At 38.1% G+C, this 18,437-nt stretch overlaps 1 protein-coding gene across 5 annotated transcripts in view; it reads right to left on the bottom strand.

Annotated features, from left to right (window-relative positions):
* LOC115887756 overlaps positions 1–18,437 on the bottom strand; it is a 32,712-nt gene that overhangs the window by 1,596 nt on the left and 12,679 nt on the right. For 3 of the 5 annotated variants that reach the window (XM_030907244.1, XM_030907243.1, XM_030907248.1), the window contains exons 2-3: positions 14,388–16,505; positions 10,317–10,599 (exon numbers count right to left, since the gene is read on the bottom strand). In XM_030907244.1, coding sequence (XP_030763104.1) covers positions 10,317–10,599; positions 14,388–16,340 — 2,236 coding nt within the window. In that variant the 5' untranslated portion in view covers positions 16,341–16,505. Of the gene's footprint in view, positions 1–10,316; positions 10,600–14,387; positions 16,506–16,557; positions 16,722–18,437 lie in introns of all 5 variants that reach the window. The other 2 variants (XM_030907246.1, XM_030907245.1) reach the window with 2 other exon arrangements.

Below are 18,437 nucleotides of genomic sequence, written 5' to 3' on the forward strand. Positions count from 1 at the left end.
TAAAAATGTCAATCATATTATGATTGACATTTTTTAAGAGTCCATTTCAATAATCGGAAAAAGTAGCAAAATAAGCGTTCGGCATTTAACGTTTTATGTAAAACTGATGGCTAGGTACTTTTACACAAATGAAGGAGGAAATTAAAGATAAAGGATTATATAGTCTATAAAATGAATAACTTTGAATTTTGACCGTTATTTTTTACCAACATGGCAAATATAAAATCCCTCTATCAAAAAAGTTACTGATATTCTTTAAAATGAGTACCTGAACGAATCAGATAGGTAACTCTTTTTACTTTCGTGAAATAGAAAAGGAAAATAATAAAACAAGTGACAATCCTTCCTCTTCTTGCAAAAATCAACACGAAATGTCATATTTGCGAAAAGTAAAATGTCATCAGCTTTTGACATTTCTCAATATCAGACCAATGCCGTCTCTAATAGAACAGCCTCGGAGCGAGATTTATGACGTCACGCTTGTTAGATACTACGGATGAATAAATATGTTGTAGAATACATGGAAAACATAATTATTCCTCCTTTTTTTGGTTTGTATTTTAAAAATGATATAGTTTACATGAAATATACATAATATACAGTTAATAAATACAATATAATATATACCTATTTATAGTAATAAATAGTTTTGCAAATAAACTATGAACCATACAAATGCAGCAAATGTTTTACAATATACAAATAATGAATAGGTACATAAGATAATGGGTAAAATGTAAAATATATTTTAAATTTTGGGGTTTGAAAAATCGATCTAATTTAACAAAAACATTCAATATCTACTAATAGTGATGTATTATTATTTGCATTCATAAAATTTATATGTATATTTTGGAAGTATCAATGTTAGAAAAATTATATTTGCAAATAATACAATATCATATAAAAAAAGCGTCAGCGATGGCTATGAAATAAAGATCACTGTCATTTTATATGTAAAATTATTCTAAAACTTTTGATTTTCTCGGGATTTAGGTTCGGGAAAAACGCTGATTAAGTTTTCATTTGGTTTTTCATTATTCTTATTTGGTTTAAATAAAAACGTGTTCCACAAATTCCAACTGCCGGCGTCCTCGTTCGCGTGGAATGGGAAACGCTGAATGGCGTCATTGCACATAGACGCGTCTCAGTAGGCTAACGGCAGCAATGGTGCCCAGCGGGTAGGAGAGATGGCCTGCTGGGTAATAGAGCTCATACTGCATCATCATCGAGCTCGCGGCATGCGATCCGAACTCGAGCAGCTGAGTGCAACAACATCTCAACCAAACCGGCGATATGGAAGGGTGTGAAAAGGAACATTTTACCCCAGGAGGTAGCCCAACTTTGGGAAATCCTCCCACCTCCACTGAGGTGGCCGAGCCCCATTCGGATTCTGGGGGGGGCTCATTTTCACACGACGACAGTGATCCAGCAGTGGTACACTTGGCTGCTGGATCTTCCCAAGCCACAAGTGCACAGGAGAATGCTACCCAAGGCAGCAAAGGCGCCGGGAGTATCTCCTCTCGACTGGAGAATATGGAGATCGGAGGGACAACCGATGATGATCTCTCCATAGACTCCGACTCCGAGGAGGGGCTGCTCAATCCGGAAGCCGACGCAGGCCAAGGGAAAAGCATCAAGAGGAAAAGTCTAACGGCGTTCCAAAAGGCCAAAAAAGTCTACCGGAACGCTCAGACTTTTTTGAAAAAGATGAGCTTGAAGAAGAAGGAAGACTTGACCGAACGGGAAAGAAACCTCATCAAGCTCAACGAGAGAAAAATCTCCAAATTCGAGGCTGACCAACAGTCAAAGAAAATGGAGGTGATTCCTGAGGAAGGGGAGAAGCCGTCCTCCAAATCGGTGAGAAGGCTTCAGAGGTCCGACGCTATTGTGGAATCTCCAAAGTCAGCAGACCCCAAAAAACCAAAATCTGAAAAGATACCGGTTAAAAGGGGTCGGTCTGGCGAGGGAGAAGGAAACGTAGCAAAAAGGGCTAAACCCTCGACTAGCTTCGATTCGCCGGACGAATGTCAGGTCGCTGTCATTGATCGAGCTGATCTAGATGGCAAAATGACGCCCGAAAGGTGGATGGCGGTTGAGTCGAGGATCCTGATGGCTATCGCCGAAAAGGAGGGAGGCAGCGACGAGGAAGTGATCTTCGACGGGGCTGGATGGCAGAAAGGTGTCAAAGTTGTGGGTTGCAGCAACAGGTTGTCGCGAGACTTCCTAACGCAAGTAATCCGCAACTGCAACGACATCTGGCCAGGAGCCCGACTAGAGGTCATTCCCAGATCGCAACTGCCCCTAAGAAAAACGATCTCATTATGGATCCCTCCTCCAGTACCGGAGAAGGATGAGACAACGATGAAGATCTTGGCGAGACAAAATAAGAACCTATGGACACAGGACTGGAGGGTAGTCTCATCAGTCGCCAGTCCAAACGGAAAAGGAAGGGATATAGTGATCGCCATTGACGAGGCATCACTAGATCGCTTGAGGAAATCGGAAGGAAGCATCAAATTTGGTCTCGGGGCTCTAAAGGCGAGGCTTCCTAACGACAAGAATGGCACCAAGTCAACCAGGGCTGCGGGTGGTTCAGATTAATCTGAACCACTGTGAGGCCGCGACGGAGGATTTGATGCTGTTCATGAGTGAAAAGAAGGTGGACGTGGCCTTAGTCCAGGAACCATGGATCGCAAGAGACAAAATCCAGGGACTGAGGTCAAAAGAATACATTCTACTTCACCCACAGATTACAGGTAAAAAGAGAGCGTGTATAGTAGCAAGAAGAGCACTAAAGCTTACATTGCTATCCCATTACAGCACAAACGATCTGAGCGTGGCCACGTGCGAGGACCAAAAGGGGTTCAAACTTCTACTGGTCTCAGCATACATGCCATACGACGAAGAGAATCCCCCGCCGGAAGCGGTCCGAAATCTGGTTCGAGAAGCCAGAAGAATGGGCCAACAGCTGGTGATAGGATGTGACGCCAACGGCCATCACGTCCAATGGGGAAGCAAGGATATCAATGAAAGAGGTGAGTCAATAATGGATTTTATACTTTCTAATAACCTTACTATATGCAACAGAGGCAACGTGCCAACGTTTGCAAATAAAATTAGGCAGGAAGTTTTAGATCTAACCTTGACCACGGAGGGACGGGGTTTGATAGTCGAGGATTGGAGGGTTGATCTGGAGAGATCCTTCTCCGACCATAGGAGAATACTCTTTAGGATTAAACGAGAAGTCCCGCTTGTTAAACCCTATAGGAATCCTAGAAAGACGGACTGGAGTAAATATGAAAAACTCGTGAATAGGTATTCTAGCGAAGGGGAACTAACCCATATGCCGGAGAAATCGAATCGCGACTATATAGACAATACGGTTGAGAAATTAGGAGAAGTGCTTATTAGAGCTTTTAAAAATTCATGCCCTGTTAGCCGACCCCGTAAAAACACCAAACCGTGGTGGAACGCGGAGTTACGGCAGACTAGGACAGGAATAAAGAAGCTATACAATAAAGCACAAAAGGAGAAAACGGAAGAAAGTTGGGACGTTTATAGAAAGTGTTTCAACGAATATAAAAAGAAAATAAGAGAGGCTAAATGGGTATCGGTAAAGGAATTCAGTGAGTCCATCAGGGACACCAACGAGGCGGCCAGACTGAGGAAGGTACTGTCCAAAGAACCGATGGTACCAAGCAACATCAGGAGACCAGACGATTCGTGGACTGAATCCAACGCCGAGACCCTCAATCTTCTAATGGAGACCCACTTCCCTGGCTGCAAGGACCCTGAACCAAACGAAATCGATCGGCAAGAGCCGAGAGACGACAATGGATCAGGGGACGAAGCAGAGAAGAGGGAGAAGATCAGCAGGACCATCACAGAGGAGAGGGTAGCATGGGCAATTCGTTCATTTAGCCCATACAAGTCGGCAGGAGTGGACGAAATAACACCAATCATGCTGCAAAAAGCTCCAAGGAGCATCAATACCCTACTAACCAGGATCTTCCGGGAATGCCTATATTTGGGGCATATTCCAAAGAAGTGGAGAGAGGTAAAAGTGGTCTTCATACCTAAGGCGGGTAAACCAAGCCACTCTTTACCCAAGGACTTCAGACCTATTAGCCTATCATCGTTTCTACTGAAAACACTAGAGAGGCTGATAGATCTACATATTAAGGAGACTACAGATATTGAGAAGCAATGTGCTGCGCAACACGCATACCTTAAAGGTAAGTCAGTCGAAAGTGCTCTGCATTCGGTAGTAGGTACAATTGAAAAATCCCTCAGGGATAAGGAATACACATTAGTGGCTTTCTTAGACATAGAGGGTGCTTTCAATAATGTAAAGACAGAGGCGATCAAAAAAGCCATGGAGGAACTAAAGGTAGAGCAATTAACCATCAACTGGGTGTTAGAAATGCTAGAGAACAGGACTATCACATCGGAGATGGGAAACAGCTCAGCCAAAAAGTGTGCAACAAGAGGCACGCCACAAGGAGGGGTATTATCACCTCTGCTGTGGCTGATTGTAATGAACCCGATCCTGACCTCTCTGACAATGAAGGGAATTAGGATAAAGGCATATGCAGACGACGTGGTAATATTGATCGTTGGCAAAGACTTGCAGACGATCAGTGACATCATGGAATCTGCTCTGAAGAAGTTAACGGAATGGGCAAAAAGGAATGGTTTGGGCATCAACCCAGACAAAACCGAGCTCATTCTGTTTACAAGAAAATACAAGATACCCAAGTTCACGCTACCAAAGCTGGAAGGGAACTTGTACTTGCTAAGGAGACAAAATATTTAGGAATCATTCTGGACTCGAAGCTTTCCTGGAAAAGGAACACGGAGGAAAGGAACACGGAGGAAAGGATGATAAAGGGAATAAATGCATTCTATGCATGTAAAAAACTATTTGGAAAGAGATGGGGTCTGCAACCGTACATTATACACTGGATGTACACTGCTATAGTTCGACCAATCATCACTTATGGAGCACTAGTATGGTGGGAAGCGGTACTTAAAGAGACTAATAGAAAAAGCCTCACAAAAGTACAGCGATTAGCAGCTCTAGGTACAACTGGAGCAAGGAACAACACAGCGCAAGCTGCGCTAGAAGCAATTCTGGACTTGCAATCAATCGACTGGCTCGTAAAGGATCTGGCCGCTAAGGGTGCCCTAAGATTAAGGGAATCCAATCTGTGGAACCAGACCAACTACGGTCACTCGAGGATATTGCCAGTGATAGGGAAAATCATGGTGAACCGAGTCCACATCTGCTAGACCAGAAAACGGACTATATGCTCACCAAACATGATTTTGGAGAAAAGATAAGAATTCGCATTCCGACAAGAGAAGAATGGGAAAGCAACCGAGTAATGAACACTCAAGAGATAGCAGTCTACACAGATGCTTCCGCAAATTCAGGGGGCACAGGTGTGGGCATCTTCTCAGAGAAACTAGACATCCGACGATCTTTGAGGCTATCGGATGGCTGTAATGTTCTACAAGCAGAGGTTTACGCCATAAAGGAAGCGGCTAGTTGTATACGAGAGAAAATTGCTGATAGACCAATAGGGGATATAGTGATATACTCTGACAGCTTGCCCGCATTAAGAAGCATCACCATGCAATCAGTGAGATCGAAAACTGTGATGGAATGCCGAGAAGCACTGTCCTGGCTGCGTCGGGGTGGGGCTACTCTGTGCTGGGTGCCAGGCCACAGCAATGTGGTGGGCAATCAGGAAGCAGACAGACTCGCCAAAGACGGGGCCAGGGGAGAGGCCGTGGCAGATGACCCACCACTTTTGACGATCAACACACTGAAGGAGGCTATAGGAACTGCCATCAAGGCCAAGCAGCAAGAGACGTGGCAACACCGTGAGGACTGTGCTACAGCTCGAAGACTATGGCCAGTGGTAGATAGCAAAAAGACAAAACAGCTACTAGAGCATAAAAAGGACCTAGTACGCATAATTGTAGGTGTCGTCACTGGAAACTGTTCCACGGGGGTAAACCTCGTAAGATGGAAAGTTTCCGACGACGACTACTGCAGAGAATGCGGAGAGGAAGAAGAAACCATAGAGCACCTGCTGTGCCACTGTCCGGCACTGGAATACCGACGCATTAAAACTTTAGGGCAAGGTTTTTTGGAGGGACTAGAGGAAGCAGCAGAAGCCAACATCAGCGACATCGGGAACTTTGCAAAGAGCTGGAAGTGCTTTAACGCAAAGAAAGAATGAGAGGAAGGTTTGGTAAAACAATACAGGGGTATCGCAATGGGCCCAAGGCCTCCGAGTGAGGGATCAAATATGATCCCAAACCCCAGCAACCTAACCTAACCTAACCTAAATAAAAACGTTACGGCTAACATTATAGCCTTCATCAGTGTTGTGTAATATGAAAAAAATAGTGTCGAATAAAATCTAAAAAATTACATATAAAATATTCACACCACACACCACATAATGTTTACTGCAATTAATAAACTAATATAAACTTGTCAAAAGATGACCACATATTTTTTAAAATTATTATTCTTAACTCTAAAACTATCTACATTGACCATGGAGTACGATTTCAGCCATATTGTAAAACATTTGCTGCATTTGTATGGTTCATAGTTGATTTGTCAAAGTATTTATTACTATAAATAGGTATATATATTATATTTATTAACTGTATAGTATGTGCATTTCATGTAAACTATATCATTTTTAAAATACAAACCAAAAATATGAGGAATAATTATGTTTTCCATGTATTCTACAACACATTTACTAATCCGTAGCATCTAACTAGCGTGACGTCATAAATCTCGCTCTGAGGCTGTTCTATTAGAGACGGCATTGCGTCAGCATGGTAGTTGACAGCATGGCAGTTGCTAACCTAATAAAATTAACACTAGAAAAGCCCGCAGGAACTGTAAAATTCAAAGTTATTCGTTTCACAGACTATACTATATCCGTATTGTAGCACATTTTTAGACAACTTCTTTATTTTTTAGATTTTGATGGTCAAACATCAACAAAATATTCCTTATGTTTGGACTAAATTTACTCGAAAATAAACACATAATTTAAAATCTCGTTACAAATACATTGAAGTTTTGTGATTACAGTGATATATAATTTATACGGTTTTGTAACAAATTGCTCGCTATTTTATGGCAAATGCTGAAGCTCTGCAAACCTTAATCAAGCGTTAATCAAAGCACGTGTGTTTGGAATTTTGAGTGTGGCTTAAGACAACAGGATCGGGCTAAGCAGATTTCTGAAATATAATATAAACTGCCCGTCAGATTAAATCCCACAGCGATTTTTTTACTCATGTTCAACGAGTTGTAAATTTGAAAAAAATGGACCGATTTTGTTGATTTTTTAGCATATTAAAGATCATTTTTCGTAGATTGATCCGATTTTTCTAAATTTTGTATGAGATTTAGTTTTCTATGATATACAGGGTGTGAAAAAAAGGAATGTAATTTTTGTGTTGCTGCCATTTTGCCAAAAATGGCAGCAACATTACATTCCTATTTTTACTAGAATTATAAGTTCTCGGTATAGCTAAGACTAATATCTCGGGACGTATTTGGAATTTTTACGATAACTCATCTGGAATAAAAGATAATCAATTTCTACTCTAACTTGTGTTTTTTCTACCTTTCTTAAGAGATATGCTAACAAAACTAAATCGCTGTGGTATTTAATTTGACGGACAGTTTATATTTCCTTCGGACACACACCCGCTTTACCCGACTCCTGAGGGCAACCCAAAAGTACAGCGTAATAGACTCTTACGGCCGTATTCATAGTCGAGCGCCAGCCGCCCGCCGAAAAGAAGCGCTCGCCGAAGATTTCTCCGGCGAGCGCTTCGATATCGGGAGAGAAAAAAAGCTCTTTCATATTCGGCCGCCAGCGCACCGCTGGCTGACGAAAATGACGGCGCGTCGCCAACAAAATTTCACTTCGGGTGGAGGGTTTTAACAACAGGGAACATGTTTTCTTCCTTTTTCTACACAAAATCGGTTATACGAACTTTAACATTCTCTAAATATTTAAATATTAATAATTTAAATATTTTATTGATGTGTCCATTATTTTGTTATAATTCGTTTTAAAGTAATGAATAATATCTTCGTAATCCTTCACTTATAGTAAAAAGATTTACAATTTTTTATATACATATTTTTTTGGCTAGGTATATTTTTGGGTCATAATAAAAAGGATATTAAGTTAATAATTTACATAATTAGGAATTCCATAGGTCTGTTCGGTTTTATTTGAAAGTTTTATGGATTCGTTTTTATTACGTTTATAAATTTTTATAGACCTTAACCTTAACCTATTGGTGCTCTGTTAAGGATTTTAAAATTATTTTAAGGGAAAATATGACCAGAGTAGAAGTAATTTATATTTTTAAATTGACTCTATTTTTTGTTTTTTGTAGATGACTGATGTTTGGTGAATTTTGTATATTTTTTCCAGTTTGTGTAAATTACAAAGAGAATTAATGTAATAAATGTAAAAACAATAGGAAAAATAAAAATTCATAAACATAACAAAAACAAAACGATAAAACATTTAAATGGTCAAATAGACGGACGGAATTCATATGCCTCAAATGTAATGAATAATGGCCTCAAAAATACGAATGTCATCGTTCTCGTTAATCGTCACAATATTATAAATATCCATAATTAATTCAGTTTGCTTGGTGCTTCTTTCAACTAGAGAAATAAACCAGACTAAACTGGCGGACCGCCCGGAGATGGTAAGGACATGCTCCAGTTGCCGCCCGAAAAGCAAGTGTTCTTCGCCTGGAGATCGAATCTTATCCAACCGCCCGCCGGCGAGAGAGCGGTTACTCTATATGACGGATGTGCGCACCTGTTACTCGGAGAGCGCTCGACTCTGAAATAAGAACGAAGAATTTCGGGAAAGCTCCCGCCAGCGGGAGGCTGGTGATCGACTATGAATACGGCCGTTAAAGAACGCTTAAACCATCAAGTCAATCCCACTTTTTCCGAGATTTACTTGAGTGGTACTGGTTTGGATTCTCCCTACAAAAGTACCGGGAATTCCCGGTTCTTTTGAAACGTCAAAGAACCAGGACTCGAGATTATTTATTCCCGTTTTATTTTCGGTACTTTCGGGACTCGGTAACAACAAACAGCAAAAAAAAGAAAAATATTTTTTGTTACATGCGAAAGTCCATTGTTACTTTCTAGCGGTCGAAATCAAACTCTTCTTAATAGTGATGCTCTTACTGTTCTTACTTCTGAAGTTCTTTTGAAGTAAATTATGCTTATTATCAATTATTGATGTTTAAATATGTTATTTTATTATTTAATATACTGTTGCTAAATATATTAGTTATATTTTTTCATGTTGTTTTCATTTGGCATTTGCATTTTTAATTAAAAATGCAAGTTTTTTTTTAAATTTAGTTAAGTTGGTTTATGTTGTTTGATGTCAATTTTAAGTTACCTATTTTTTTTCTTCGCTTGTGTTAATTTGTGTACACATGTTAATTTTCTCATGACTGATTACTTAATAATTTGATATTATCTTCATTTGAAATTCAATTTTTATCGGTTTTACTTTTGAAAACCATCCCTTCCTTTGTTAGGGAAGTTGCTGTTGGCTTGGAAATGAAGATCGCTATTATTTCGTATGTAAAATATTATGGTAAATAGTCGTCATTTCCAAGCCATCTAAATGACTTTTTTCCATCATACGAAATATTCATTACAAAAGAATTTTTATTTTTGTTCTTTATTCTATGTTTAACACGAATAAATTTTCAATACATAAACGCGGATTTTTCATCCAAACATAGTTTCATCAAAGATATTACCGATATTACACATTTTAATATGTCGCATTCAATTACACACCGTCATCGGTATGCTTTGGCTAGCCGAATTAGAGAAAATATGTGTTTTATGCATTGGACGCAGAACGAGTAGGGGCTCCACCGTACAGCACTTGAGACGTAAGGGGAAATCAAATCAGCCTTGTCACGAATTTGCCAATTAGGTTGCGTCTCTCTTCTCTTCTCAATTCCTTCAATCAACGCTAGTACCGATAAATCCAGAAAGCATTCTTTAGAGGCATAGTACCGAAATTCTCGGTTCCGTAAAACAGCTCCAACACCGGAAACCCTAATTAATACTCCCAATTATAGAGTTCAGAATTGGGATCATCAGGGGATAGAAACATCAGGGGGTCGCGGTGATTATACTCCTTCCATACATTTTACAGTTTACATAAGGGGTTAAAGAAAAAAACATGATATTTTACCTGCAAGTGGAGGTCCAATCAAATTAGCGAATCCCTGTACTAACAGCAACAATCCATAGGCGTTCGTGAATCGATCCAATGTAATCAGTTCGACCAGAATCACACAAGTAAGGGAATAATTGGCGGCTATCAAGAATCCGAAAGCTCCGGATATGAGACAGAGACTCGTGTAACCTTGTATTAACGGGATCAAGGCTATGACTCCGCCACACAGACCCATACAAATGGCGTAAATGATGCTGGCGTTGGCCCAAGATCGATCACCGGCCCATCCGAGGATTATCTGGAAAATTGTAAAGTTATACAGAGTGAGTAAGTAATACAATAAAGTGCACAATTACAATAATGAACACAATAAGTACAAATATTTTTAGTGAATTTTCTTAAAAATTTGTAATTTTTTAAAACAACCAACAAAATTGTAGAAATACTATTTTTTTGGTAATATACCTTCTATTCTTTTTTAATCTTTCTAAAATTAGCATAAATTTTTGACAAGTTTTATGTCAATAAGGATTTTTCAGTTGATCCAACCCCAAGAACGGTAAACTAATAGGATTGCTCATCCTCATAAGACGTACGTTCGCCTCTTCCCGCGCTTCAGCTGACAGTTGTGACGTCATTGTAGCCCTTGTCAAAGCCTTCCTTTGAATAAGAAGCCTTCGTGGCCTTGTCATGATAGTGTGTATTATTAGTTGCATATGGTAAACTTATAAAAATACAGCTGTGAAATTTTGAGTTAATTATTTTGTCAATTTTAAATGTGAAAAAGGTGTCTTTAAAGTTTTTCGAGCTATAGAGTGTATAAATACGTTCATTTTGTGTTGTGGATTGTGACAAAGTGCATACTAAGTGCCCACGATTTTGTTCATTAATTATTTTAAAGCAAAATATGGAAGTACTCTAAAAAGAATGCTTGCAAAAGGTGATGCTGGGAACTGCTGTTCTTAAAATGCATTATCCGAGATAATAAGTCTTTAATAATATCATTGATTTGCTGTGTAATGTTAAAGACATATATTTTTAATACATTAAATTATATTAAAGTAATAAAAATATGTTTATTAACTTTAAACAGTAAGTCAGTGATACTTATAAAAATATTTTTTAAAAATTAATGCTTTTAAGCCCCGCCCCTCCAATTCCCCTCAATTTAGCTAGTACTGCCAGGCGACACCAGGTGGCGTCTGTTTCCATTTTTTAACATGAAGTTAGCATTTCTTTAATGTACCTATTCTCTGGGTTAACTGTTCTTGATCCAACCCAAGGATACTATAGAGATAAGGATAGTTCGATTCCTATCTTCCTGCACTGTCAGTTTTTTTACGTCATCTAATGACCGAGTTGAAGTTGGCGCTAAAGATTTTAGACAGTGACAGTTTTTTTTGCATTTGACGGACGAGCGCACAGTGCGTTGATGGTGCGTTGGAAGATAAATTTAGCGGGGCAAAAACGTTTGGTTAGAAATAAGCCAAAAAATGTGTACTGTAAGAATAAATAGTAGACATTCCAATTGGTATAAAAATGCATGAATATTCTTTGTATTTCGATACATTTTTATCAACCAAATTTGGTCATTTTCTGCTCAGCAAGGCAGAGATCATACGAAAACAAAATATTTACAAGTGCTTATATATTTTATTCCAAAGACATATTATGTTGAAGATTGCCAAAGGTATGTACTTTTCTACTGGACGTATATTATTTGTTAAAATCCTTCGTGCCTTTGTTCTGCAGATATCAAACTTTCACTTTTTTTCAAATATCGATATATTGAATGATGTAAAAAAAAATGTTTCATTTCAATCGGATAGTATAAAAACAAAAGAACTCCATCAAAAGGCACTGAGTTGTCTTAGATACTTACTATATTAAAAAAATTGTCTTAGATACTTACTATATATGAATTTACAATTACCGAGTGTTAAAATTAAAATTAAAAATATTAATAAATATTAATATTTTTAAAATAAAATATAATTTTTTAAAATAAAATATAGAGGGTGTCACAAGATTACAAAGTAATTAAAAAATAACTGCTAAAGAGTTTTTTGTAAGTATTTCACCTGATATCATAATTTTATGTATTTGGCAATAGTTTACAATACGGTTTTTGTGTGTCATGTACGAATAATATCATAGTTTTATTATCTTGTATTTATTTATTAATAAATTAAGTTGTTAATAAATAAATAAATTTAACCATATAGTTACAATATATTAGACCATTTGCTACGTTCTTAGATTTTAAGTCCCAAACATTGCTCTTGATTTGTCTTGTCCCGCTAGAATAACCATCCGCCGCACTGTGGAGCGCTGGTCAGCGCGTGACGTAGCATTCGACGGCGACTACGACAGCGGCGATTTGACGCGATCGAACAGTCCTTTAGAATATTTACAGTCCTTGGATCCAACCACTAATTTATTCCACTAATTTCGCCGTTCTAAATGAAGCTTTAGTTATTAAAGTTTACTATAATATACCGAAGTACTTTTTAGGATATTTCTATAATTAAAAAAATATTAACTATCAAAACTTTAGGTCAAAGTTAATTTGTTCAATTGTTGACCACCAAATTACATTAATTTTATACCGCATGCTTCAATTTCAGACAATTTATAGAAGTTTTTATAGAAAAGAACTTTTCTGTATTTTGTTTCTTTTTTTGACCTTTTAAAACAAGATTAATTATAAAAAAGAAAAAATCCTCCCTAGATAAAAGTTTCAACGGTTTAATTAAACAGAAAAAGTTAGTTTTTCATTAAAAAGTTTCTAACTAAAAATCTTAAATACTTTTTAAAAAACCGCTGAGAAAGGAAAGAAAGGAATAATTAATGAAGCTAATATAAACATTTAAGACTCGCGTTGAGAGAATTTTTTTAAAGATATAAATGATATAAAATAAAAATTGTATAGACTCGTTTTTTTTTGTATGTTGTGTACCGCAGTAAAATACCATCTATCATTTTAGCTAATGTTTGCTGCTCCTGACTTTGAAAACTTTTGTTAAGGGTCCCTTTTCATTCTATCCTGCTAATGGCTTTCAAACATTTTCCAACAAGAATTATTCAACCAAAAGGTGGACTGTAATTTGAGGTTTTACTCTTTGCTAGTAGATAAAGTAAAATAAATGTATATTATTAGTAGTTTCATTATTGTTAGTGGCAAAAACTTCCCTTACCTAAACTTTCGATTTATTGGATATAAGCTAATTTAGCCAAAGTGGAAAATCAATTTGATCTGAGTAATTTTGCAAACAAAGTAATTTCAGTATCGATGGACTTGGTAATGAGTTTGTTTACACTTCGATTGATTAAATATTGTGATGGTAGTCTTATTAAGGTTCCCTAATTAACATTCCTTTGGGAATGTTTAACTAATTAAATAATGACCACAACTTTAACTTAGTTTTTTTTATTCTAAGAGCTAAGTGCCCGACACAGTATTGTTGGACCCTGTATAATACAGGGTGTTCCAGAAATAAATGCAAGTATTTTAAAGGGTGGTATATCTCGCTAAAAGAGACATATTTTCTCTTTATCGTTTTTCATAAATTAAATATACAAGAAATAATAAGTTCGTCCAAAATAAGGGTGTTATTTTACTTATTTTACATTTGAACATTTAAAAAATATTATTTTTTGCTAAAATTTTGAGAACCACTGGATCTTTTCTAGATTTTCTTTCTTGTAAATTTAATCTAATACCTATGTCGCCATATTATCAAGAACTTATGTTTTTTAACTAAAAACTAAAAAAAATTCCAAACATTTTTCAAAAAATTTCGAATTTTTATTTTTTTTTTTCGCGAAAAAAAACTCATAGGCGTGTTTCTGGGGCTGAACTATACTACCAGTTAAAATACTTGCACTTATTTCTGGGACACCCTGTATATGATCGAAAAGAAAACAGCGTCATTCTTTATGTAAAATTATATGGGGAATGCCATCGATCACAATTTCCAAGCCAACTGAATGCCGCTTTTTTTCGATCATACGGTATTTGTTACTAATGACTTAAAAAATAGCTGATTAAATAAATAACATTTCTTATTCTTTACTGTAACTTACCTCACCAACCATATTAATAATTCCAATAATAGAAATGAGTATAGATGCGTCCTTCTCAGAGTATCCCAGCTGGTTGGCGTTGTCGGTCAAATAAACGTACGGCACGTCGTACCAGGTGTAAAGAAGAAAATTCGATAAGGCAAACACCAGGTACTTGGAGTCGGCAAAATGGGAGAAATCGAACATATCCACCAGCAAATCCCAAAAGTCCCACAGTCCGGCGTACCACTGAACCTTTTCTTGAGCAATCGTGGTCATCGAGTTTCTGTAGATGTCCGGGCAGGAACTGGCCCTTAAACGGTACCTTTTTAAATTTAGCATGGCACCTCTATAAGTAACCGACAATCTGTGGATTCGTAGGTCCTTTAAGAAAGCAGCAGGGAATTTCTTGGATGCCATAGGTTTCTGGGTAGGCGACGTTGGAGATGTAGGGTTTCCTTTCAACCACCAGGTATCTTCCTTGCATAGAAGCGCCGGAGGTGACAACTGCGTCGTAGTATTGGCATGCTTCGAAGTCAGACTAGCTTCATTTAAGCGACCTGAATCGCTGAAACTCCTCGATGGTACTAAAAGATTCGGATAGTTAGCTAAAAGAATGTTATAAATGTTTTTGTTGCTGGCCAATAACTCCAAAACTTCCACAGGGATCTTTTCTCCATCTCTGATGTACGTCGGCAAATGAACTAACGAACTATACAACCTGCTCTTCTCGTGATCGAACTCTGGGTCTTCGTTGGTTTCAACGATTGGTTGTAAAACGCTGGCAGTACATGTACCAGTACTAACAGAGAAGGAATCGGCCGACTTAGGATGTTTCTTCCTCTTCAACTTCCTGTTCTTTTTTCGCTCTTTCGCTAACGATTTCTGTTTCTCCGAGGTCCAAGGGAGGTCCCGCATTAAGGCTCCGCACACCACCATGTTCAGGAAGAGCCCTGCAAGGATTAAAGTTGTTCCTCTCCATCCGTACTCATCGAGAAGGAGTTGGATCAACGGGGCGAATATGAATGTACCTATTCCGCTACCGCATACGGCTAATCCGGTGGCAAACGATCTCTTCTTATCGAAGTAATAAGCTACGATGACTACGGAAGCTACGTAACACAAGCTAAGCCCGAATCCAGCTAATACCCCGAAGGTTATACACAGGACCATCATGCTGTTGGCTTGGGAGCTAATAATAAACCCTACCGAGGCTAAGAGAGCACCGAAAATGGTTACTTTTCTACAACCGTATCTGTCGGTGAGAAAACTAGCTACCGGGCCAGAAAGCAACGGCATGGCCATGAACAAGCCTCCCACCCAGGCTGTAGTTCCGCGATTTTCCCCGAAGTAATTTAAGAACTCTACGAATATGACGCCGAAACTGAACGTTATACCGTCGGCGATCAGATTAACTACGAAGGAGGCTATGACGACCACCCATCCCCAGCCTCCGTCTGGCGGTCTGGCCTCGGAGATCTCCAGAGATTCGCTAGATGATGAGCTGGAGGATGACGAACTAGATTCATCATCGTCCGATGATGGAGTCGATGGGGGTTCTTGCTTAATAATTGACGAATCGCTATCTTTATGGTTAAACTGCACGTGTAATACTGGTTTGTCGTCCGCTGCCATGCTGATGGTTCGGTTTAAAAGCCGTTCTTTCTCTCCCGATTCGAAAAGCGGGTTTACCTCAACCTTCGACTCATTCTCAGAGTTCTTCTCGTTAAGATACAACTCCAGGTCATACTTCTTTCCCTTATTCTGTTTCCCATTTTTGGACGATGACGACGTCGAAGATTTCTTAGCGCTATCGTTACTTAGGCTAGATCTATTACTATCGCGACACGCGGCGTTGCCGTTACAATTGCTGCTGTCGGTGCAAGGGAGGGTGATATCGCGGCGCGACTTGTCACTTATTTCGTTATCGTTTGGGCCGGCTGATGGGCCGTGAGTGTCCATAGTTTGGGCCATTCCAAAAGGTCTCTGGTGAACTGGCGACGCAACGACGCTAGGGGGAGCGCTGTCAGGGGCCGTTTCATACGTGTAGCTGTGCGGTGGGGCTGCCTGGGGCCGTTATGGAGCTGCGCCTGTTCTTCCATGCGTGGCTGGCGGGGACCACTGAAGATTTAAACAGTTCTGCAACAAAATATTAAATTATGTGTTATTATTAATATAAAATAAATGATACTTCATAGGGGAAATTCTGCTTCATCAAATAAAATACCGTTCAGGGAATTAAAATTCAGGAGATTTTTGTAAGATAATTTCAGGTTTCATATACGGGATTATGATCAAGGTTTTTGCAATAATGACATAATGTTCTGGAGTTACTCTCGGCTAAACGGCATATTCCTACAAGAATAAAATATTTAGTAATGATGAAGAGTATAGGGAGATGGCGCTATAGTCGTCGTAAATATGGGTATTAAAAAAAACTGATAACACTAATTTTAAAATATTTTCAGTAGGTATATAAGTATCGATCAAAGCGGGAAAATACAATTTGGAATTATTAATAAATTGTAAAATCTTTTTGTGATGTAATAGATATTATTAAGTAGTCTAGGGTAGTATTATAGGTTTAGTCATGCAAGAAATCAGTGCTTTTATCGTGTGTTTAAATTAAAAACCCTCAAAATTCGTAACAATAATTTATTTTAATTCAACGTAGACCATCAGTTATTTAAATTCGGTTAAATTATTTGTGAACATTTGTAAAGACATTTTAGAATAATTTATGAATAAGTGATTGTTCTTTCTATTTTCTTTCTCTAATCTAATGATGGAGATTTTGTTTCTTCAAAAGTAATTAACCATGTCCTTTTCCTATTTTGTAGATAGTCATATTACGATTTGGTTGATGTATTTTGCATTTTTGTGATATATTAATTTGCTTGTTTAGTTCAGTCATTGGAGATTTTTGCTTGGAAAAAAGTCCGGAAGTTTTGCAACTTCGCAGGTTTATAGGTTTTGGGGCCCCTAACTAAAATCCATAAAATGCACATTTCCAGACTTGCCGCCGGCACCGCCATCTTGCCAAGATGGCGCCCAAAATCGGTATTTTGTAAATATCTCGAAAACTATGCGTTTTTCGCAAAAATTTGAGGAGAGCAAAATTAAAGAAAATAAAATTTCCTATAAAAAAAGTTTCTATGAAAATTTTCGCTAAAGTCAACCGTTTAGGCACAAAATCCCTGGAAATTTTACAATTATGCGTAAAATATGATAAGTATATTATGTATAGTCGATTTTCCGAAATCAAATGTCGATAAGGGTTCACTAAAACAAGTTTTAGTTTAGTTTCTTCAATTGTGTAATAAAACCGTGGCGTATCATTAATTCGCTCATTAATTTATGAATAATTAATGTTAATTATCAAAAATGTGTACCTGTTTCCATACCCCCCAAGAGGTAAAGTATATGGCGCGTTTATTTTAACGTGGTCTCCCCGGAGGCCTATTCCACTAGGTAAATTAAAAACTTTAACTTATCTGCACAAGCCCGACGGACCTGGCTCATTGATGTAAAGTCGATAGTGTCTGCTGTGCTGGGCTCATCAGGGTGGTCTCTCAGTTCGTCCAACTCTTCATCTTCAGCCGCCAGAGGGATATCTACAAGTAAGTCCAACTCCTCTTCATCGGATTCGTCGAGTGACACTTCAGTGATATTGTCACAGGATTTCCCATTACAGTATGCACAAATCATTGAACATTTTAATCCTGCTTTTCTGCATCCGCAAGCTTTACCACAGTTGTTGGTTTTGCATTTACAGGATAAAAATCCCATTAGGGATTTTGGAGCTGGATCTGTCAACGTTGTGACTGGAGTAATGCCTGTTTTTGTTTTTTCCAACCCCATTCTTCGGCATCTTTGGTACAACCAGAGCAATGCTGAACCTGGTGGTAAGTTCGCAATGAATGCTGTCCAGCACGACAATTAATTATTCATAAATTAATTATTATTATATTAAACGAATTAATGATACGCCACTGTTTTATGACAAAATTGAAGAAACTAAACTAAAACTAGTTTTAGTGAACCCTAATCGACATTTGAGTTCGGAAAATC

Source organism: Sitophilus oryzae, unplaced genomic scaffold (assembly GCF_002938485.1).
Source record: "Sitophilus oryzae breed Bouriz unplaced genomic scaffold, Soryzae_2.0 scaffold_637_pilon_pilon, whole genome shotgun sequence".
Taxonomy (NCBI): domain Eukaryota; kingdom Metazoa; phylum Arthropoda; class Insecta; order Coleoptera; family Curculionidae; genus Sitophilus; species Sitophilus oryzae.